This window comes from Hipposideros armiger, unplaced genomic scaffold, assembly GCF_001890085.2.
Source record: "Hipposideros armiger isolate ML-2016 unplaced genomic scaffold, ASM189008v1 scaffold_375, whole genome shotgun sequence".
NCBI classification, from domain to species: Eukaryota; Metazoa; Chordata; class Mammalia; order Chiroptera; family Hipposideridae; genus Hipposideros; species Hipposideros armiger.
The window spans coordinates 612,549-637,874 of record NW_017731725.1 but is presented as its reverse complement, the minus strand read 5'-3'; the positions used below and the strand labels follow the sequence as shown (position 1 = coordinate 637,874).

General features: G+C 34.4%; 1 protein-coding gene across 1 annotated transcript in view; it reads right to left on the bottom strand.

Annotated features, from left to right (window-relative positions):
- The window catches only part of LOC109393324 (protein eyes shut homolog), a 1,090,347-nt gene that overhangs the window by 667,095 nt on the left and 397,926 nt on the right, over positions 1–25,326 (bottom strand). The window contains 4 exon segments of the mRNA XM_019662404.1: positions 16,948–17,718; positions 17,721–18,565; positions 18,567–18,696; positions 19,851–20,043. Coding sequence (XP_019517949.1) covers positions 16,948–17,718; positions 17,721–18,565; positions 18,567–18,696; positions 19,851–20,043 — 1,939 coding nt within the window.

The following is a 25,326-nucleotide window of genomic DNA, read 5'->3' as shown; positions in this document are numbered from 1 at the left end:
TTACATAAATATTATAGAAGACCATATAGATAGTTCTAAAAAATATGACCCTCATTGGGGGTCAAAAGGCGAGGGACACTAAGAATGGCTTCTTGGAGAAATGAAGTTTTGACAGAGACTTTTGAAACAAAAATGATGACTTCAGCAGGATTTGGGGATGAAAGCCATTTTAAATTCAGAAAACAGCTTAAATAAGGCTTAAAGTATGATATTAAGGAAAGTAACTCTGGCATGAGAGAAAAAGCCTTTCTTCTGGGCATCTACAGATATTCTACTTGATATTCTTTAAGAGAAAGCAAAAGTTTGGGGGAACTATCCAGAGAAATCACAAAGTAGATGGACCTAGAATAGCACTGGAAAAAAAAATGTTGAAAGATGGCTAAAAAGAGAAACTGCACAAATCACAAATAGATACTATTGGGTTGTTGGAAAAGTCATGACATATTTTGTCTATGTTTTTCAAAGCTCATTTATTTATATAAAGAACAAAGATCAATCAATGATATATTGCCATTCTGTTCAATAACCTTTTGCCATCTTTCAGTGAGCTTCATAATTCCTTGTTCATAGAAGGACCTGTCTCTATTTGTGAGAAACTAAACAAGGTGGTGATTTACAGCCTCATCTGAATTGAACGTTATACCACACAAGGAGTTTTGAAGAGAGTGAAACAAGTGGAAGTCTGATGGTGCAAGGTCAGGCGAGTATGGTGGGTGTGGCAACACATCCCATCCAAGCTCCAATATTTTTTTTTTCTTTTTAAGATTTTTTTATTGGGGAATTGGGGGAAGGAGAACAGACCAGTTGCTGTCCTTTTGTTCTTCAATCTAGTTGTGGAGGACGTTGCTTCACTGGCCCAAGTTGGCACCATCATTATGCTCTTCCCGGGCGAGGCAGATCAGTCGCTGGCTTCTGGACGGCCGCTCACTGAGGCTGCTGGCCGCTCACACTGGCTGCTGGCTACACACCTGCCGTTGCTGGCGACTCATGGCAGCCCAGCTCCAGGTCGAGCTGTTGTTCAGCATCTTAGCTGCAGAGGGCAGTGTCACTGGCCTCATATGTGGGATCCGAACCAAGGCTCTCTGGTGTCCCAAGCCAGCTCTTAACCAACGCGCCACTCGACCGGCCCAAAGCTCCAATAATTTTTGATGGGTGATCAAACTTGTGTGTGGTCTAGCGTTGTCGTGATGGAACACAACTTGTTTACAATTAATAAGATCTGGATATTTCTGGATGATGGATTCGTTGAAATTGTCCAATTGCTGACAGTACACATTTGAATTGTTTGGTTCCTTGGTAGGAGCTCAAAAAACATGACACCTTTAAAATCCCACCACACTGAGAGCATAACCTTCCTCTGATGAATGTCTGCTTTCGATGTCATTTGAGGGGAATCGTCACATCACGACCAAGACCGTTTGCATACAACATTGTTGTAAACAATCCATTTCTTATCACCAGTTATCAGTCGCTTCAAAAAAGGAACGTTTTCCTCATGTTTAATGAGCATATTGCAGATGTTTATACATGCTGTCAGATGAACTTCTTTGAGTTTATGCGGAACCCAAATATTGAGCTTTCTTATGTATCCCAGCTTCTTCAGGTGGTCATGAAGGCTCGAATGATGGGTGTTCAATGTTTCTGTAATCTCTTGTGTCATGTAACATGGGTTTCACTCGATCAATGCCTTTATTTTGTTGTCACCAACCTCGGTGAGCCTCCCTGACCGAGAAGCGTCGTTGAGATCAAAATCACCAGCACGGAATTTCGTGAACCATCGTTGGCAGTGACGTTCTTGTAGAGCATTGTCACCTTAAACTTTATGCAACTTTTCACAAGCTTGACACACATTCTTCCCTTTATGGAAGTAAAACAGTAAAATATGGCAAAAATGGAAGACAGTTTGGTCTTCCATCTTCAACTTGTTGTAAAATCTCCAAAACTCAACCAAATCGCTCAATTTTTGTTTAAAATGAAGCTAGAACTGTTCAGCTGTCAAATAACATAGCAGTAGCATAGATGCGAATGGCTCTAGTACTTTAAAAAATGAAGTGCCAAACATGCATCATGACTTTTCAACAACCCAATACATCCCATATAAAATGAAGTCACTGGTTTATAAATTGTTATTTATATATTGTTTTAAATTGTATTCCATTTCTGTAAAAATTCACTTATTTGTACATTATTGTAGAAAAAAGATTTCAAAGTGCCATGCATCACACTAGCTTCAGAGAAGTCATTTAAATAGTCATACAATGTTTATTAATTTATATCATAAGTATTTCTAATTATTTAGAAGATTATTGGTCTAAAATGCATTATATACATGAATAAGACAAACATATTTGAGCCTTATATTTTTAATCACATTCAGCATTTGTATTAAAAGTAATGACCTTTAGGAGATAATTTATCACTATTCTTGAAATTTATATCAAAGTAAAAGTATAGGAACATTTATGGATTAAAATGATGTGACTAGCTTTGAGTTATTTACTTAATTGAAATTAAAGAAATAAATCAAAATTTTGCTCCATTGTTCAAATATTTTATATGCTACTTGTTACAAAAGGGTTCTGTCTGACTTGACATCAATTATTTTTAAGCTGAAAAATAAAAGATCATGCAAAGACTGTTTTTTTCAGTATAAAGGTACTCAGTCATGTGGCATTCCTTGGGTTTTCAGCTCAATATCGTCAGTTGCTATAGAAACTATTTCTAACGAAACAGGAGAAAGAAGTAGAGGTGTTTGTGTTGCTGGCTGTGTGCCTGATATAAATGAATAGTAAACAAATAGTAATACTTCTCTTCCATGTAAGTACTTATCAATTAAAAAATGAACTGAAGAATAAATACTACCAGTTTCCTGATAGAAATTATTTGTATAAATAAGGGAAGTTATTTTTTAATATTGCATTTTATCTAATTACACACACTAACAATGAGTAGCAAACTGTATATGCAGATGCTTTGGAAAAAATGACCATTTGATTTTCATTTGTTACATCTCCAAAACTGAGTTGTGTTGAAAACTCCAATTAGAAATAGGTTAAAAGATCACTATTTTATAACATACGAGTAGGAAAGCTTTCACAGAAGTTTATAATCAGAGAAAATCCTACTCAGTTCTTCACTTTGTCACAAGAAGTTGAGGTCAGCAACTTGCACACATATGGCTTGCACATAAGAAGTGATTTGCACATAATCTGAGACCAATTTAAGGGGAACTGGATTAGAATTCAACTTCCCAAACCTAAATCCAATTTCTTCCACCACGAAGTTCACCTCAAAAATGTTTTCAGGAACAGTAAAATGAATTAAATTCATACTGAATATCTACCTCTGCACTAAATACTCAGGACACAAAATGAGTGAGACACAAGCCTTGCTTTTAAAATAACTCATTTGCTAGTGTGTGCTGAAGTCAAATAGACAATTACAAACATAGAATTGCAATAGGAGAAGGGTAATTATAGAAGTATTCTACAAAGGGTCACCATCACAGAGCAACTATTACATTCACTTGTCCTAAGTAACTACAGAGCCTTGAGAGATAGCTGTGCATATAAAGAGAGAAGTTGAATTCAGTGTGTTTATCTCACTCATATCACAAAGAAAATTCTTAATATATTTAGCTATTAGCTTTGCAGGAAAGTGGTTGAAAGTGTTTTATTAATAGTATATAGCTGTGGCCTTCTAATCATTAGGCACAATTTGCCCTATTCTGGGAACTCTACCCTGAGTCAGTCACAAATACTGCCGCTGGTCTCTCTTATCTATTTTATTTTTTCATTTATCCTTTTTTTCACTTATAAATACTCCTATGCTGACCTCAGTCTGAACACTGAGAATCCACTTTTGCCTCATTCATTAACCCAGATTAGATCTGGAAAAATGGGACGCTAACCGTGGTTTATCACCTGAAAATCTACCTGTTACTGGGGTATTCTGGTTTCTGTCTACCCTTTAGTACTGTGACATTAGAGTTTTCTGGATTCCCTTATGTTGTAGGCAGAATAGTAAAATGACCCTTTTAATGACAGTAATGCTGGAATAATCTTCTCCCTTTGACTGTGTGTAGGTCCTGTGAAGATGATGATATCATTCTGGTGATTGTGTTATATATTATGACAAAAGAAGACTGGGTGGGTGGGCCTACTCTAATCAACTGAGACCTTTTTAAAGCAGCTTTCTTTCCCCACCAGTGGCAAAAGAGGAAGTCAAAGAAACTCAAAGGGTGAGAAAATTTAGACACTAGGGATGTTCTCCCTTGCTGAAGTGTCGGGGTTATGGGTCATGACCCTGAGAATGGCCTCTAGGAGCTGAAAGCTGTATCCATCTGACAGCCAGTGAGAAAACAGGCACCTCAGTCCTAAAACAGTAAAGAAATGAATTCTTCCCAAAAGTACTGAGTTAGAAGAAGACCTTAGGCCCAGGTAAGAATTGTAGCATAACAGAGAATCTATTTACACCATGCCAGGATTTCTGACATACCATCTGTAAGACAATACATTTGTGTTGTTTTAAGCCACTATAGTAACTTCTTACACAGCAATTAAAAAAAAAAAACAAAAAACTAAAGACATCCTGCTTTCTTCATAAGCCCTTTTCTGTAGCTTCTGATAACTCTGACCCTGATCTTCCACTTGAGATCCAGCTAGGCAGGCTTTAGAACTTGAAGTTGACATATAGCAAAGTTGATTTTTTTTAATTAGGAAAATATAGAAATGAAATTATTTCTTCAAGAAAAAAAAGTAAGATTTAAAAAAATGAGAAGTGATATTTCCAACATTTTTAGAGGCAGCTACATTATTTGATCATGGGCCTAATTTGGTCTTCAAATCACATTGTCAGGATCAATCAAGTTAATGCTAATGTATTTTCTTTTAATTTTGAATTTGAACTAAATTTATAATGTATACAAATTTCCCTATAACTACCTTAAATTAATCTTGACCAAGTCTAATGACTGTATGATACTTGTGAAGATTAGCAGAGCCTGAATATATCTCTTTCAGATTTTTCTTATTTTTTTCTTATTTTTAGAATTATATTCCCATATTTTTCTAAACAGGTATATGTGAAGTAACAATATTTAAAAAGTATAAAATTCTTCTTTAGAAATATTACAATATTTTAATAGTTAGTAAATAGATGCAGAAGTACTAAAATTTTGGCTTAATTTGCCATTGCTGAGGGGAGGGTACCTGGGTAGACCAGAATACTTATCTCTGTTATGGAAAGCTATTATTTTTTTCCCCTAGGACTCTTGTGCTTCTTCAGTCTCCTTACCTCAATTTGTTTCATACTGAGGAAAGCAGGTATTAAAAATGCAAAGGGGCTTAAATCAATTTCAAATGCAAAATTAAAAAAAATCAACATCAAAACATCTTTGAAGGGCCGGCCGAGTGGCTCAGTTGGTTAAGAGCTCACTCAAGAGTGTGAGCTCTGAGTAACAGGGTCACTGGTTCGATTTCCAGCCTGAACTGAGCTGCCACTGAGCTACCAACAAGTGGCAGGATGGTTGAGCTAAAAATTTTTTAAAAATTAAAAAAATATATATCTTTGAGAAAATTTGCTTTGAGTTGCATTAAAATTAATTATGTAGAATGAGAGCAAGTTTCAAAGTGAGAAGACTGGAGACTTAAGTTTATCATAAATCTAGATCACACTTTCTGGAAAATCTGTTAGTCCTAAGATATAAATTCCCCCAAGAAACAATGGGAAGTTAGCCTTGAATGGTAATAGATACTTCCATGCAAACAAAATATTTAAAAACATAATTAATTCATGGATATTAGCTTGGTTGATGTTATTAGAAGCTAAACATTCTTTGAAAAAATAACTGACAGAACTAAGTGGAAAGCTTCAAATAAAAATGTATAAACTGATAAAGGATTCAAATGGCTCTCTCTTTATGAGCAAGATTTGAGTAAAAAAATCTTTCAAACAATTCTAATAGGAAGTAAATGTGTTTTTATTAACAAATTTATTGTCAATTATTCTTATTAAAATTGAACAAATACAGCACATTGAGAAGCTTACTTTCACCCACATCCCTAAGCATATATAACTCAGAAAAAAAAAACTATTCCCTAAAAGCTTGTACTATCTTTGGAACATTAATTCTGTCTCAGAGTTGTTATGCATATTAAAGTGTAATCTTATATATTTTACCTTTAAATATTTAAATTTATTTGTCAAAAACTGGGCACACAAATAGTTATAATTTAAAAGTTGAAGTCCTGATATTGTCTATATGGTAAAATGAGTAAAACAGTACTAATATGAGTTTAATTTCTTGCTTGTGATTTAATCAATTAACATAAAATACCTCAATAAAATGTCTTTATGAAATGAATTAAAGAGAAAATGCATTAACACTAATTACTATCACAAGAAATAAAGATAATTAGAGCCAAATCAATAAAATACAAACAGAATTATTCAAGTTTTATATAGCAATTATAATTTAAAGAAAAATCCATATCTTTTACAGTACTGGATCTATATGTTTAAAAATCTGCAACAAATATTTTGATGATAAAATAATCATGGGAATGATGTTGAAATAATTTTTCTCATGCTTCTCTTTACTCTAAGAAGGAAGGGATAAGACAAACTGATTAATTCATTGTCACTACAAAAGTGATTATTGCTTCCTTATTTCACAGCTGGTACTTCTAATAATGTCTTTTCTAGTTTATGCTAGACACTTGCATTTCCTGGATCCTTTTCATTTGAAAAGTACTTCCTGATGCTCATAACATTTACTATTTTTGTGAAGGAGTTTATCCTTGGGTCATATACTTTCTCAAAATTATTTACTTAATTTTATTTGTTTAAACCATTAGTAATGTCTACCAAGTCTGTCTTGAAATATGGTTGACTCAGAATGAAACATTTCAATCTCCAAATCAGGTGGATTCAGTTTGCCTACTTGTCCACTTATGTGTTTGTGTTAGATAACAAGTCCCGTTTGCTATTTCCACATCACAACAGCAGGGTCAAGAAATGGTAACCTCATGTCTCATCAGGAGATACATATAAATTCTCTTTCATTACCATGCCAATTACAGACAGGCTTTCTTCACCATGTATGTTTTTCTCTTAATTTGAATAAATATGTTATCATGGGTTTTACACTTTTTTTTTTAATTGGGGGAATTGGGGGAATGGGAACAGTGCTGGGGAATTGGGGGAAGGGGAACAGGCAAGTTGCTGTCGTCTTGTTCTTCAATCTAGTTGTGGAGGATGTTGCTTCACTGGCCCAAGTTGGCACCATCATTGCGCTCTTCTCTGGCGAGGCAGATCAGTCGCCGGCTTCTGGATGGCCGCTCACAGCGGCTGCTGGCCGCTCACGCTGGCTGCTGGCTACATACGGTAGCCCATGGCAACCCACTGCCACAGGGACTGCAGCCTATGCCGTCGCCGGCGACTCACGGCAGCCCAGCTCCAGGTTGAGCTGTTGTTCAGCATCTTAGCTGTGGAGGGCAGTGTCACTGGCCCTCACATGTGGGATCCGAACCGGGGCCCTCTGGTGTCCCAAGCAAGTTCTTAACCATTGCGCCACTCGGCCGGCCCGGGTTTTACACTTTTATTGAATAATGATAGCTGAAATTTATCTAGGCTTACTAACTCTGGGTACTCCAGTAAGCATAGCACATGCCTTGCCTATTTTAATACTCAGAAGAGTTCTTTACAGTGGTTATGATAATTATCCCCATTTTAAAGGAACAAAGGTGAGGAAAGGAATAGTTAAGTATTTCCAAGATCACACAATAACTATATAGATTTGGACCCACTGTTGGACTACACAGCCTAAATTCTAAAACTCCCATACTGTGGTAAGGACACTGCAGAAAACAGTATGCTAATTTCTATGGGGCATTGACAGTAAGTACAAGATCTTTACATGCATATTTCATTTACTACTTTATTTTTGCAGAATTAAAGCCGATATAATTTATCTTTTGTTCTTTTAAAAGTTAAATAAGTATAAAATGGGGGGAGGTAATTACTGTGGGGTTAGTAAAAAATAAGTATACTTCTTCAACTGGTTTGTGAAAAATGTAAAGTTTGTTTTTTTTACAAGCCCTATTAGTCTATAAAAAGAAGAATTTTTGAAGTGTAAACAATGATACTTATACACCTTCAGGTATAAACACTAAATTATGTACAAGAACAAGAATTTACTCTTTATTGCTTTAGACCTGTCAAAATGATAAAATGCAACTTTATTTTATTACCTTCTATTATTGAAAGCTTGTCAGAATGCTGTAAAGGGTGACAGAGGTAATGGTATTAAAAGAAGAGATAGAAATAAACCACTAGACAAAATAAAATTTCATAGTCTAAGCAAAATAGTAAGCTGCTTAGTGAAACTTCACTCAAAATAAGATTATAGATTTAATATCAAATAGAAAAATTTAGTACATGGTTATAATCTTATGTACCCATATATGCATTACAGCATTATCCACGGTGGCCAAGACATTGTAACAACCAAAATGTCCTTCAATAGATGATTGGATAAAGAAGATGTGGTAATATATACAATGGAATATTACTCTGCCATAAGACAAAATACTGCCATTTACAACAACCTGGATGGATCTTGAGATTATCATCCTAAGCAAAATACATCAGACAAAAAAAGTTGAGAGCCATATGATTTCTCTCATATATGGGATATAAAACTGAAAGCAACAAATGAATAAGACAAATAAGCAAACAAACACTCATAGACACAAACAAAGTTTAATGGTTACCAGAGGGGAAGGAGGGAAGGAGGGTGGTAAAAGAGGTTAAAGGGGGTCAAATATATGGTGATGGAAAACTGACTCTAGGTGGTGAACACACAATGCAAAATATAGATGATATATTATAGAATTGTACACTTGAAATTTATATAATTTTACTAACCAATGTCACCCCTAGTTTTAATAAAAATTGAAAACAAATCCAGAGTTGTGTTTATCATCCAAAGTTTCCAAATTATATCTAGAATCGTATCCATTTGCAACTATAGATTGAATCTTTATGTCTTGTTTTTAGTGCTAAATCACTCTGGAGTACTTTAGATCTTGCTTCCCAGCAATTGTCATCAGTTAAAGTTCAAATGAATTCTTATAATAAAAATTCCTCACAGGTTTGTACATTTCTTACATTGATAAACTCATAGGACATGCTCCAATATGGGAAAAAGTAAAAATAAAAATCCCAAACTTTTAGTTTAAAACTCAACATATACTGGGTGCATAAAAATGTGTACACATGACTTGTATTCATATTTTGTTATTGGTATATATTGAGTATTATAGTTAATACAGTTTTTATCTTTCTTAAAATGTATATACATTTTTCTGACACCCTCTGTAGACACCAATCAGAGTGGCTAAATAAAAAAGACTGAAAACACTGAATATTGTTGAGGAAGCAGAGAAATTGAGTCACTCGGACTTTGCTGGTGGGAATGTAAAGTGGTATAGCCACTATGGAAACAGTTTGGCAGTTTCTTATTAATCTTAATTGCACTCTTGGACATTGATCCCCGAGAAATGAAAACTTATGTTCACACAAAAACTTGTACATAAATGTTCACAGTAGCTTTACTCATAATAGCCAAAAGCTGGAATCAGCCTCTAAGTCCTTCAAGAATGGAAAAAAAAATTACTCTAGACAGTAAAATATGGAAGTTTCAGGGTAAAGGGAAGGGAAAGAGCAGAGAAATATGATAGGAATGTAGGAATTAATGTGCTTTCTGCATATGAAAAATCCTTTAATTCAAAGCTGAGACATTAGAGGTTGGGCATGGTGTACTACCAAGTTGCAAACTCAGGATGAGGAGTCAGGCTCTCAGGAAAGGTGAGAGAGCCTCATGTGTAATTTCAGAAGCCTAGGGAAGGTGGTAAGAACTGCCTCAGAGCATCAGCTATTGAATTTTCTGGAATAAATGATACAAATTAAACAGCATTGATGGGAATGAAAAAGGTCTAGGGAAGGTTAGAAAACTCTGGTCAAAGAATAACCAGGGATTTAGAACCAAGAGAGATGTAAGAGTGTGACTACATTCTGAAATCAAATATCAGAATAGGGTAAATTAGTAAACAATAAGTGAACAAGTCAAAGGTAGAATATGCATCACTAAAATCCAGGGCAAACATGAAGCTTAGATGTCATGTATTCAAAGCTTAAGGATTAGACCGGTATTAAATGTGGTTGGGGCAACAGTCCAGAAACTGCAGTGAGCATGTAGAGTTAGATTACAAAAACTCAAAGTTTAGGGAGAGGCTAACACTTAGTCAGCATTGTGAATACACACACACACACACACACACACACACACATATACATATATAAATGTGTATATATATATATATATATATATATATATTCATGTAATCCACAGAAAAGACTCCACAAAAATAGTGGTTGCCCCATTACAGATGAATAACAGAGGCTAATCAGATAAATTGTCTAAAGCCAAAGAGCTAGTAGGTGACAGAATGAGAATTTTAGAATTTGTCCATGTTCCAAGCTTCTGCCATATTTACCAGTCAATGAAATTACATAACTCAGCATTTTAAAAAACAAGTAAATAGCCTGGAAAATGCATCACATTTTTTAATCAAATTTTTTACTTTAGCATGTCCCTACAGGAAGACGGTAAGACACACTGGGAGAAGAAAATCATGTGACAACAGGAGGCAGCAATCTGAGTGAGGTAATTGCAAGCCAAGGAACACCAAAGATTGACAGCTGCCACCAGAAGGTAGGAAAAGGCAAGGATTAATTTGCCTCCATAGATTTTTAGAGAGAGAGTATGGCTCTACCAACACCATGTTTTTAGACTTCTAGGTTCCAGAACTGTGAGACAACGAACTTCTGTTGTATTAAGGCACTTGGTTTGTACTACTTTACTATGGCAGCCCTAGGGAACTAATACATTGTACATCAAAATATATTCATAATTCCAGCATTTGTGTCACATTTACAAAATTTCAGTCATTGTTATCAACTCTTATGTCTCTGGCATCTGTCTTCCCTTTTCATATTTTCTAATTCTAGCATCTGCTCTCTCGACAATTTATACTGCATTATTGTTAGGTCTCTGCACTCCATATCAACTTCCTGCTATATACAAACTCACAAGCACGTACCTAAATCTACACAAATACAAACACATGCACACGCATAATGAATTCCAGTTATACTATCACAAGTTCATGACACAGACAGCTTGAATTATTAAATACTGACAGTTCCTCCATTCAACAATATAAAGTTACACATACATTTCCAAGAATAAGTGTAAATAAAAACACTAAAGCTATATTTTGTGCTGAACCTGACTAGTTAATTTGTGGCAGATGCAGAAGTTAGAGGGTCTTTCTGTGCGTCAGGGACATAATCAGGAACATTATTAAGAACTTATCAGACTTTCGCATTGTAATAGACCTATTGTTAGACACCGTTTTATAACTGATAAAACGCCAGATAACCCTACTTGTAGCATGTCTGGAAAAATTGTATGCATAATTTCCCCTTATTTGTCTTCAGAGGTTGGCTTAAGATACTTAAGATACTTCTCTCTACTTCACAAAATTAGTTACCATAATAAATAAAATAATCCAATGTATCATCAAATCCTGTTGGCACGACCCTTAAACTATACCCAGAATCTGACCCTTTCTCAAGCTTTCACTGCTGACACAGGGACTGCGCCATGGCCATTTCTGACATTGACCTTGGAGCCTAACGCACTCCCTGCCTACATGTCTACCCCACAACCACCACTAATCAACTCTCATCAGTGCAGCTAGTGATCACACAAATTATGTCACTTCTCTGCCCAAACCCCTGGAATCAATTTGTTTCTTTCAGAATATAAGACACGCCCTTAAAACAGCCTAAAATTCTTGAACTCAGGCTTTGTTTCTTTACCCTACTATCTACTTGACTTCATTCTCTGTGAGTCTACCTCTTGCTTATCTGCTCCACTGCAGTGGCTTCCCTCATGTCCTAAGAAAATGGCAAACACACACCCACTTAACATCTCTTTGTGGGATTGGTTTCCTCCCTATATCTACACAGCTCTCATTTCCTTTTAAATTGGCTTCTTCAGAGATCAAACCTGATCACTGTTGTCTCTCAGCCATCAACCCAGAACATGTGTCAGCCCCCACATACACACGTATACATATATACACGCTCTATATGTAGAACTATACTGTACACTTTATTATATATAACAGGTTATGTAGAAATACAGCTTTATTATACTTAAGTGTTTCCTATCTGTCTCTCTCGACTAGAACTTAAGCTCTAAGAGGGCAGGAAGCATCTGTTTTGTTTAGTAGTATATCACTCACACCATAAATAGAGACCAGGACAGGGTGCATTCTCAAAAAAATGTGTTGCTAAGTGAAACATGGCTGTTAAGAAAGAACACATGTTATGCTAATCTGTTACACTTAGATGATAACACTGTCAACCGGTTTGAGTAATATCTTAATTATTGACATTAAATAGCATCTCAAAATACTACTGATTGATGTTCATAAAAGTGACAACTCGTCACACTGAACTACACGCTGCAAATATAAATAGACTTGGTAGGCGATAGAAATATTTTCTTTTTCACTTCCTATGCACAAGTGACTGATGATAATAAATAAAATTGAGAAGAACTATCCCTATGAATAGGCAAGTCATTCCTCATTTTAGCAGAATTAGATACAATGGCCCTACCCACGGGCCAAAGACCGCAAGCCTTGGGATTAAATGTTTCTATTTAGAGATTAACTAAATATTAAATATTTTGAATATTTAATGCTCCATTTTACAATTTTATCTAGTTAGCTCTTAGAGAATTTCTATTGTTGTAAGATATCGGGGAAGGGTTTTCAAAATAACAGAATGCATCAACACAATTTAATAAATATTTAAATCTTTATCACTTCAAATTTTATGTAATTTTATATTTACCATGCATATCTGGACTTTCTATAATATGTCCCTTTATATGCCTCCTTGCAATAATATAATATTTTATCAAAATTTATTTTAATATATTACATGAACATACAAACTCCCCTACTGCCATTCATATTCAAAACTTCCCTGGCTATTCTCTTCCACTTTAAAATGACTTAATCAAGTTCTAAATATTATTAATTTTAACTTGCTTGAAATTGCTTTATTTTTTTAAATGTAGTGTTTATGTACTATTAAGGGCTCACAGATCTCAGACCTCAAATAAGGACACCTCTATCTATTTTTATGGTTATTCAATAAACTTTACCTTTTAAACTTTGTTCTGTATAGTTTTAAGCAGCAGTGGTTTGTATTTTTGGTTAATTTTCCCATTAGATTTTCCAAACAGTATGTTAGAAATATGTGCACATAAAACATTTTGACTTCTCTATGAGTTTAATGGAACTACCTCTTCTGTTTCAACTTTAAGAATGATACCGAATATTGTTGTGAACTATTTATATATTGGTTTTTCGGGTTTTCTTTTTTTTTTTTGAAGTAATAAATATTAAAAAGTTGGATATAAGGTAAATCCCTTAAGAAACAAAGAAAAATACTTTCAGCAAACTATAAATTGTCAACATCTTTTTACCTTATTTCTAGTAAATTATAACATTAAATATGTTAATTTGACTCATCCTTTTATTCCTGGTGAAAATATCTCTTTGTCATTTACTAGAATTTTATTATTATTATATTGGATTATAGTTTAATTTAGAATTTTACAACTATAAATGGAATAAATGGAACTCATACAAAATTTTCATTTTGTACTATTTTTGTTATCCATTGCTGTTACAGAATGTTTGAATCAGGAAGCTCTGGTTGTTCTCTCTTATATCCTTTCCAAAAACTGGTACAAAAAAAGAGAGTCATACTGCTATAGGAAAATAATAACTTTTTTTTTTTTTTTTTTGATTCATCACCTTCTTTTCTTTTTCTTTCCTTCTTGATAATAATAACTTTTTTCTCTTAAATGTCTTGCTTCATGAGTTAAACCAAACCACAAAGGCTGGTTTGGCTTAAGGGATATCTAAGGAAGATAATTTATTAAACATTTTTAATTAAATTTATTGGGGTGACATTGGTTATTAAAACTATATAGGTATCAAGTGTACAACTCAATAATATATCATCTATATAGTGCATTGTGTGTTGACCACCCAAAGTCAATTCTCCTTCCATCACCATATATCCAATCCCTTTTACCCTCATCTACCACCTCCCCTCCCTCCTTACCCTCTGGTTCCCACCAAGCTATTGATTGTGTTTATGAGTTTTTGTTTGTCTTGTTTGTTTGTTGCTTCTGGATATCTACCAAAAAAAATCTGAAGACACTTATCTGTAAAGATATATGTACTCCTATGTTCACTGCAGCATTATTCACCTTGGCCAAAATATGGAAACTGAAGCATTCTTTGATAGATGATTCAATAAAGATGTGGTATGTATATACGACGGAATGTTACTGGGCCATTAGAACAGATGAAATACTGCCATTTGCCACAAATGGATGGATCTTGAGACTATCATGCAAAATGTTGAGAACCATATGATTTCATTATATGTGGGATATAAAACTGAAAGCAACAAATGAACAAGAGAAATAATTTTGATCCAATTGAATAGAGCTATCACTGTAGTACAGAACCAGCAATCATATAGTTCAAAACTACACAAAACTTTAAGAAACATGATAGAGGTAGTTCCATTATGCCTCACTTTGCTCATCACAAAAGGTTGCTTAGATTGTCATTTTTTTCTCAGCAACCCAACACAACATAAAGAATCCACCAGAACAAGGAAGCTCAGACTTACAGGCTTTCTATATTTTACATATTTTAGTATGGAAGTAGCATGTAGGGCAGAAATAATAGCACCTAATGGTTCACTTTAGAAACATACAAGGGGACTCTTACTCGATTATATACATGTTTTATATTCTGGGAGTGTCATGGAATCTAATTAAGATTTTAGCACTACAGACCATTCTACTATGGCCTACCCTGATTTTTTTTTTTACAGGGAGAGATTAGACCAAATGTGTTTTTAAAGATTATTTCCAGCTACTGAATGAGATTGGCCAATGGAAAGCACCACTAGAAGTCCGGGAGATAAGAGGAAAGTGAGATTGGGTATGTATCTCCTGGTCTCCTCCTGGTTGGTTTGCCTTGGATTGCCTGTGTCATCTTGCTAAAGGCTATAACTGCTGGAAACTGACAGCTTTCCTCCTTAGGTTCTGGCTTTTGGTAACTGTTCTTTCCTTTGTCCCTAATTTAGGCCTAGGGGTAATAATGACATTCCTCTGTTACCAGTGTCTCCAGAACTATACAATCTCTGTTTTCCTTAAATTTTACCCATGCCTTTGCAATATAATTTCTCTAATAAACTCTCCCCAAATATTCAACTGGAGTGTGCTATCTATTGCCTGATTTGGCCCTGACCAACACAGTGGGTGGACATATAGGAAAATGACAAGTGCCTTATAAATGATTAACATATCTAAAATGATTAGGAAGGGAAATGAAACTGGGCAGAGACTGGGAGAGCTGGAGGAGCTCAAAATCATCAGTGTTTGTAGTTGGAGTGAGGGGATGGGGAAAATGGAATGTGACAAAGCTTTGTTCATAAAGGACAAACCCAGGATTTGATTTCTTGGAAATCAGAATTTGTGTCTGATTATTTCCAAGGGATGACTACGGTGCTAATTATATGAGAGTAGAAGGTGTACTCAGCTGCATTTACTAAGAATCTTATATGTGACGAGTGATGTATTGCCGATGAGGCATACCAGTTATACCAAAATGCTATCTTGTAAAAGTACAAGGAAAATACTTCTTCATTTAAATTTGTAATTCAACTTACGTATTTTTTAGAAACTTTGTAAAGAAAATCATATCATCTTGAACACACCAAATATAATAATTTCATCTTTCATATTACTGAGTTGCCAGCCATGAATTACACACCTAAAAACTTACAAGATTGATATTATGTGTTTTTTCTGAAGCATAAACACACAACCACATATGTACACATGCAAAACCAATTTCTTATTGAATGAAAATTAACTTCACTGACATAATTACACTTGAAATTCCATAAGCTAGAACTTCTTTAACAACAAAAAAAAATCCTCTCTGCTAACTACAATTCATTAAAGTATTTTTTAAAAAAATTTTTGTATGCTTCCCAATTTGATAGTAATTGCAAGGGTAGAGGAGATTAGTAACTTCCAAAGTGCTTTAAAGTAGGAACAGTTATCTAAGAAAAGTGGCTTTTCATTAACTATTTCAAGACTTTGAATTCAAATTGATACATGGGCTATTATTTTGTTTCAATATTTATGTAGCATTTTTGTTAAATAAAGAACACTTTTAATTTATATTCCATATGATGGAAGTATCTCAGCTTTGCATTAAGAAATGATAAACCACATTATGTAGGATGGGAAAATCCAATCAAGTTTCCTTGATTTCTTCATCTTTCCAGTTTAAAAAAAGGAAAGAAAGAAAATACCAGCACTGAAGAAAATGTTAGAAAGTGTATGTTATATTGTGTTCAACCTGACAAAGAAGCTATTTCAAGAAATGAGAATAATAAAAGTTATTCCAAAACTTTGAAAGATCCATTGTAATGAATTGAACTAGTTCAGTTTCTGATTGCTTGCCAGCAGTGTAGCTGTCTCACACATACTCCTCTATTGATCTGGTAGCCTTTGTGGCAGCGCATAAAGAATAACCATCTGTGTCAGGTACAACAGCAGGTGCCATCTCCATTGACTGGCGGCTGCCCTGATTACAAAGAGGCTGTTTAGAGCACCTGGTGACCACAACAGGCTCTTTCTTCCCTGTAGAAAAGAAAGTCATTTCTAAAAGTTTACTGAATTGAAACTGAGAAACTCACCAGAAACCATCAGCGGATGAGGTGCTGGAATGGACTCCAGTGAAGACAAAGTAAGAGATGTGGTGATGGGAAGCCTCCGGCCTGCAGCAGAAGATTCCCAATCATGCACACTGGGCTGAAGCTCCTATCTGGACCACTCTGAAGAAGCTCTGAACTCTTCTTTTAAATCAGATGGTAAAGTCAGATCATCTGTATAATATGTCCAATCTGGCATATGTACAGGTGTGGGGAAAGAGGTCTGTGCTGGAAGTGACCGAGTTGCTGAAATGGTATAAAATGCAACATTAGAGGATACTTCTGAACAATCAGATATTGAGCATATGTACAATGGCAAGTGGTTTCCAAGATCATTTGCACATATAGTTTCTGGACGACTTTGTAAGTCTAATTCAAAATCCAAAGAACTATCACTTGTGTGAAGTTTGAGCTGTTTATGAGATCTTTTACTCTCTTGCATGCCCAATAAGTTATCTTGATTCAGTAACTCAGTAGGAACCATAGTTATACCATATCATCTTATAGTCAACATTTTTTAAATGGTTTCTGATACTAACAGATCATCAGTAGTCAGTTTTGTAGTCAAATTATAATTCATCAGGTCTAAAGAGATAGTTTGCCAAGGGACAATGGATTAAAAAAAAGTCTTATCCAAACATAAATTAACATCCAAATTACTTGATAAGGTAATGGATTCTTCCAAGGATGAGGATAACATTCTCCTTTTTGTACTATTTTTAGAAGGAAATAAAGATGACAGCTCTGTGAATGCCCTGATGGCGTTATTTCAGTAACAGGAGAAAACGATCTCCCAGAAGTGATCATTTGAGTTCTCATTAGTGCAGACCAGCTGGCTAATATTGTTGATTTCATCCAGAACGTCTCATAAAAGTGGGACTGTTTGCGACACAAAACTTGATCTGAGAATTTATGAGAGGATTTTATTTCAGTCATAGAACATGTTGCACATGTTTGGCTTAATTCACTAAAAGAATCAGCAGTCTGTGATTTGATGTTTGTGAGCCTCTGGTTGCTTGATGCTTCAGTAATAACCTGATATTCACTGGGAACGGGGGCTTGTGTAGGAAATCTGTGTGGGGTTGATGAGTTTAAGATGGCTACCTGTTTAGATATAATTATCTTAGCAGGAGAAATGGGAGGCATTGAGATCAGCAATCTCTAGTACTTTTTTCTTGGAATTAAAGAAACAGCTGAATATTCTTCAGTATCCTCTTGAGCTCCCCTAGAGACAACTGGAGGTGCGCTTGTGGGAGCTGTTGTGAGCAGGAATCCACTGGAGAGTAACAAGTGTCTGTTTAATTCAGTATCAGCCCCTGGAATGCGACTAATTGCTGAGCTCATTATGGTAGCAGATACGGCAACAGAATGATCATTCTCAGATAGTAAAGACTGTGTAGGAAAAATAAAATCTGTCATTAAGGAACAGATGATAAATGGGGTCCTCTCTCCCCTACTGAGAATAAAGGAGCCTTGTGTGACCACTGACGTTTGGATAGGCATATGTGATACAGATGTTTTGCCCCAGACAATTTGTGTTGGGCCATCAACACCCAAAATCAGAAAATGAGAAGAGGAAACATCTGTGGAAGAAATAAGAGTCTTTTGCGCAAAACTCTCTGGTAGAAATTAGTTCTTCAAGTAAATAGCTTTCAAAGGATATGCCAATATTTAACAATGACAAACCAGCAGTTGGGAGAACATCATGCTTGAAAATGTCTGTCTGTTTTGGACCTTCAGAGAAGAAAAAGCAAAAACAAACAAAAGAACTAAAAGTGAACATCTTTGGCCCAGGGCTGACTCTTCTGCAAATCACATTGCCATTTCATACCCATTATATGCAGCTAAATATGGCTTTGTAAATCATATTTCATAAAAAACTATATGAGAAAGTTTAGCGACTATACAAACTGCATAAATGCAAAGACTCCTATTATTCACACTCCATGGGAGCTCCAAAGGCAGAACAAATGGTGTTAGGCAGAATGGACATATTACAAACTAAGTGACTCCTTTGAATTGTAAAACATGAACATTTACAACTCTTTGTCACTGATAGAATAAATGAATAGTTGACCTATTGGGTTAGAAATGTTAGAAATATCATTTTACTTTCTAAATAGGCAAATGATTCTTTATATTAGTTAACATTATATTTCAACTTAATTCTTTGAAAGAACAGAAATTATATAGACAAAAAAATAGAGCAGTCTACATTTCTGCTTATAATATCCAATAGCCTTCAAAAACATTTTTCTTAGACAATGAATACCTTTATAAGAGCTATAATTCTCACTCTGATTATTCTGAGTGACAGTGAATATAGGAAGAGTGAATTCAGAATTTAACATATGATGAGCTATTTAAAATATGGCATCTATTGATTTAATTAATTAAATCATAAGACATACCAAAACATACTCAAGTTTTCAAAATACTTCACAATTAGAAAAAATAAAAAAACAAGATGGTTTAAAATAGGAATGTTTTTAAATAAATTGACAGGAATATAAACTTATATATAATGATTCAGAAGATAATAAATAAAGACATAACGAAGCAAGTAGTATAAAACCCTCTTAAATAAGCTTTACTGATAGTCAAAACAAAATGAGCTGGGATTGGGGGTCTACTTATCTTTCAAAACTTACATTTCAGAAAAAAGTATTAATAAACTTTTTTGCACTGTTCCAGAAAAAGTGTTTATTAGCAAAGTGCATCAATATTCTTAAAACCAAACTTAAAATGTGACATATAACAAGAATTTTAAGACAATTTTACACCCCTGATATATCAAGTATGTTAGAAAAATAAATGTCAGAAAATATCTTTCAATACACAGCTTTTTCAAATTCAAACTTCTCCATATCTTAATCTCAAGTACTTACCTTGATCAACTGTATAAGTATTCATTATGGTCCATAGTCTTGTAGCTCTTGCAGATGGAAAGCTACTGATTGAAGTCTCAGAAGTAGGCACTGTATATGTTTGTGTAGAAATGGCATCTGTTCTTTGAGAAATGGGAGATAAACAGCTAATTCTCCTTATTTCATCACCACAAAGAAGCCCAATGGAGCATGTCTGCAAACAATAATCACCATAATTAAGCTCACAGTTTCTTTGTCTGTGAGAGAGAACTTTTTAAGTTAGTTGTGAGGTCATTTGCATTTTCATAGTCATATTAAATGCCTCAAATTATTGCCTTATTTTGTTTGAAAATAAAATCTCTACAGTAAAATTTATCTATATTTCAAAATTAATTCAATTTTTCAAATTTGGATATGCTCAATTAAATGCTTAAATTTAGTCCTGATTCCTTTAATTTTAAGTCAAAATACTATTTTACATTTGCCTTGCAAATATTTTATTTTCCAGCGAAGAATTTCTACTGTATGGTAGTCAATATGGATCTAAAAGCTCCATTAAAAGTATAAACTTTTCTACTCTAAATGTCATATTTATTTGGAATCTAATATAAAACATAGTATCTACCACAGATAATTTGAAAACATTTTCTTGGGATGTTCAAATCATTTTAACTTGTATTGGCTTACAGATCAGTGTTGCTTTTATGTTTTAGTTTGATGTGAATAACCTATTTCTGCCATACACATACTTATAAAATAATTTCCACTTAAAGAAACTGTTTGTAGCTCAGAGGAAAGAGAACTGTGATACAAGCATAAGTGCAAATAAATCAGGGGATTCTCCTTTAAATGTAGAATTAAAAATAAGTTATACTTTTTGAAGCATTTTGAACTTTAAGAAAATGCAATTCAAATATTATTTTAAAATACAAATACATGCATTTTCTAACACTGAAGACATATTCAATAGGCTTCACTGTTCTGGTATTTGTCCAAGATTGTATCTAATTTGCACAAAATGTAAATTTTGCTTTAGCTATCCTTTGTTTCTTGTTTCACAGTTATATTCTCTATTCACTTTCAACTCACACCTGAATGTATTTATAAAGGTCAGAGGATTCTTGATGTTACATAACTGCTTTAAAAATCTAACATGTAGAAAAATAGTAAAAAGTAAAACTAGAAGTGATAGAAAAAGAAACAAGAAAAAAATATGTATTATGATTCCAAACTTTTAAGACCAAGAGATTTGTCCTTTTCTACATTTAAGGGTAAGTAGCAAACCCTGAGAAGACTTGATAGATTAATGAAAACACACACAAAACTAGGACAGAGACCAGAATGCCAATATACTAATTTATAGTGAAAAGGTAGCTGCTATACAGCTCATAAATATTTGCATGTCATAGTCAGCATTTTCCAATTGAATAACAATCAGAAGCCGTGATTAGCTACCTTGAGAACTCATCATCAAAGGGTTAAAGGATCCTCAAAGACCCCAAGATCAACAAGTTCTCTCCATGTGAGCATGGCTGCACAAGAATCACAGGTATCCTTGATGTTCATTAGACCAGAACATGTAAAACTAGGTAATTTGAATCCTTAATGACATCACACTAAGATATTGCCATAAGAATGGAATACTTGATGTACCTTGATTAAAGCTATCTATCCTTACTCAACTTTACATTGGCAATGCCAGCATTTGTCTCTACGATTCTGATATGTTCTCTAATAATGTCCACTATTATATTGTTTGACATGTTAATACATTCATTCTTCCAGGTGACATTTAGGACTAGCAGCCAGGAAGCCATACTTTTTTCTTTCCTATGTTGCTTGCCTAGGCTTACATCCATCATGTGCTTTTCTCAGAGTTTAACTTTCAAAGGAGATTTTTTCCCTATCTTTAGCATGATAAAAAAAACAACAAAGAAACAAAGAAACAAACACATTGTTATATTCCCAGGTACTAGCAACTCAAATCATGACCTTTTTTAAAATTAAATGTTCTTCCAAATAGATTTTATTTAAACTTTCTCTCTCTCTCTCTCTCTCTCTCTCTCTCTCTCTCTCTCTCTCTGTGTGTGTGTGTGTGTGTGTGTGTATTGCAACACAATTTATTTTAGACAAGCTCCTATATTTTCCCTTAGTTAAATCTTGAACTGGCAAAGCTTACTAATTTCCTCATCCTCTTAGATTACATGTCTCAGTCACTCTTCTGTTTACGTGTGAGCATGTGACTTAATTCTAAGCAATGAAATGTGAATGCTCATGAAGTATGCTACTTTCCAATTGATCCAAAATAATCTTCTATGTGTGAATCTCCAGCCTCTTCCCTACGTGGTGACTTCTGAAAACACGTGTAAAGATAGGGCAAAGAATGCCTTTGATAAGGGGCTAATATCCAAAATATATAAGGAACTCATACAACTCAACAACAAAAAAGACAAACAATCTGAATTTAAAAAATGGGCAGAGGAAATGAACAGAAACTTCCCAACAAGATATAGAAACAGCCAACAGGTACATGAAAAAATGTTCAACTTCACTAGCTATTAGGAAAATGCAAATCAAAATCACAACTTCACACCAGTTAAGAGTGGCTATCATCAGTACAGCAAATAATAGCAAGTGCTGGAGAGGCTGTGGAGAGAAAGGAACCCTTGTACACTGTTGGTGGGGATGTAAATTGGTACAGCCGCTGTGGAAAACAGTATGGAGTTTCCTCAAAAAATTAAGAATAGAATTACTATATGACCTAGCAATCCCTCTCCTGGGTATCTACTCAAAATATCTGAAAATATTTATCTGTAAAGATATATGTACTCCAATGTTCATTGCAGTATTATTTATAGTGGCCAAGACATGGAAACAACCAAAGTGTCCTTTGATAGATGATTAGATAAAGAAGATGTGGTATATATACACACAATAGAACACTACTCTGTCATAAGAAAAGATGAAATACTGGCATTTGTGACAATCTGAATGCATCTTGAGATTATTATGCTGAGTGAAATAAGTCAGATAGAAAAAATCAAGAACCATATGTCTTCACTCATATGTGAAATACTGAAGGCAACGAAGGAACAAGACAAGCAAATAAACAAAAACTCAGATGCAGACAATAGTTTAGTGGTTACCACAGGGTAAGGGAGGTAAGAGGGATGGTAGGAGAAGGTAAAGGGGATCAAATATATGGTGATGGAAAGAGAACTGACTCTGGGTGGTGAACACATAATGCAATATATAGATGATGTATTGTAGAATTGTACACTTGAAACCTATGTAGTTTGGTTAACCATTGTTATCTCAATAAATTTTAATTTAAAAAAGGTTTCAAAAACAAAAACAAAAAAATAATTTAAAAAATAAATAGTAAAATATCTTGGCAGATTTAGTTTAAAAAAAAAAAAAAGAAGATAGGGAGCCATAAGGAGGAAGCAGCTCAGGTCACTCACTAAATCTCTATTTGAAGGAGAATATCTGAAATCAGAAACATTCACTTGGACTTTGTGTGAATGAAAAATAAATTTATTTTTAATCTACTAAAATTCTGGAGATTATTGATATAGCAAATTCCATTGCCCTATTATATCAATCTTTGTCTCACCTGGTCTTTCTGATCATATTCTTTGTTAGATACAAGAAAATTAAACCAAAACCAAACACCTCATAAATGGTTGGACATTTCTTTTCCATAATTGCTTGATTACACTGAAGGATATAGGCATTTCAAATAGTTAGCTTTGCTTTAATTCAGTAAATATTTAACTTGGTATATTTCCTCTTTACTTCATAGTTACAATATTTTATTTATTTTGCCAATACACCTTTCATTCACTCATTCATTTATCTGTCAAATATTGAGTGCCAACCATGAATAGCATAATAACTCACTCACTTATATTTACTGAAACTTAGTATGTGCCAAGATGATAGTTGTTTCTACAAAACTTCATAACATAGGAAAAAAAAAACTTTCTTTCTGAATCTATATTTGAGGAAAACATGCAAATAAAATCTTTCAAATCTGAGCTATATGAGAATTTAGTAATCCGCTTTTTCTTGGACATCGTGTAGCCCTTTATGCTTTGCTCAAAAAATATTTAATCATCAATTTCTAAGTGTCAGTGACTATGATAAGTGTTGGGAATGAGCTAGTCAATAAGACAGGCAAAGTTTCTATCATCACATAGCTTGTATTTTAGTAAAGGATTCAGAATTTATTAATTAATACCAGTTAGTTATAAGTGGCTTAAAGGAATAATATTGCAGGATAAATAATAAGGAAAAACAGGGAAGGAATGTTTTGAAGGAAGTGGTAAGGGAAGGCTTCTCTGGTCAGGGATGTGAATTAATGTGAACATCTGAGGAAAGTACATTCAAGTACAAAAGCACAGAGGTAGAAACATGCTTTGTAGGTTTGAGGGACAGCAAGATGGGCCATGTGGATGAAGAGGTCAAGGGAAGGCCATCAGGGGATAGAAGTGAGGTCACAGTCACGGCCAAGAACAAGATCACATAGGATGGTTTGCTTGTGTATTTGTTTGTTGTTGAATTTGTAATCAATTCTGAGAGTGATGGGAAGCCCTTACATATTTAATATTTAGTATACAAAAATGATATGGTTTCATTTTTATTATGAAAAGATTATGTTAATGCTATGTGTATAATAGACTCTTAAAGAAGTTTGGAGTGGGAAAAAGAATGGAAGCTGGAAGCTAGCAGTGGTCTAGGCAAGAGATAAAATATAGATTAGCCTGGAGTAAAAATGATGGATATAGTGAGTAAAGGTTACTTTTGAGAAATGTTTGAAAGGCAGAGTCTATAATATTTGTTGAGGTACTAGATGTTTGAAGTAAAAAAAGTAAAAGTTTAATGATCCATAGGTTTTGGTTTCTATCAGTGAGTATTTGTGCCACTTACTAATGTCAAGAACACTGGGAAAGACCCAGTAGAGATTGGCAGATTATGATTGTTGTTTAAATATTTTAAATTTGAGAAGCTTTTTAGTCATGTGGATGCAGAGTGGGAGTCTGTCAAGTGGTAGGCTACCCCTTAAATCATTTCAATTAAGTAAGAGAGAATAATGCAAATGAAACCAGTGTAATCCCATAGCCTTTCTAATTCCATAGTCAGAGCTAGAAAATGGCAGAGCCAGGGTTCATAGGTGGGCAATGAGGCCCCAGAACCCATACATAAAATCACTATGCTATATTTATGCTTCTTGTTACATCTTCAACATTTGCTATAAACAGTTCTGCCCTACAGTTGATCTAAATTTAAGAGATTGTTCTACTTTAACAGCCTGTTTAACAAGCATCACTACCAATTAAATTTAACGATCACCAACAATGTGTTAAGAGTTAGGCAGGGCTGGCCGAGTGGTGCGTTAGTTAAGAGTTGGCTTGGGATGCCAGAGGGCCCCGGTTTGGATCCCACATATGAGGGCCAGTGACACTGCCCTCTATAGCTAAGATGCTGAACAACA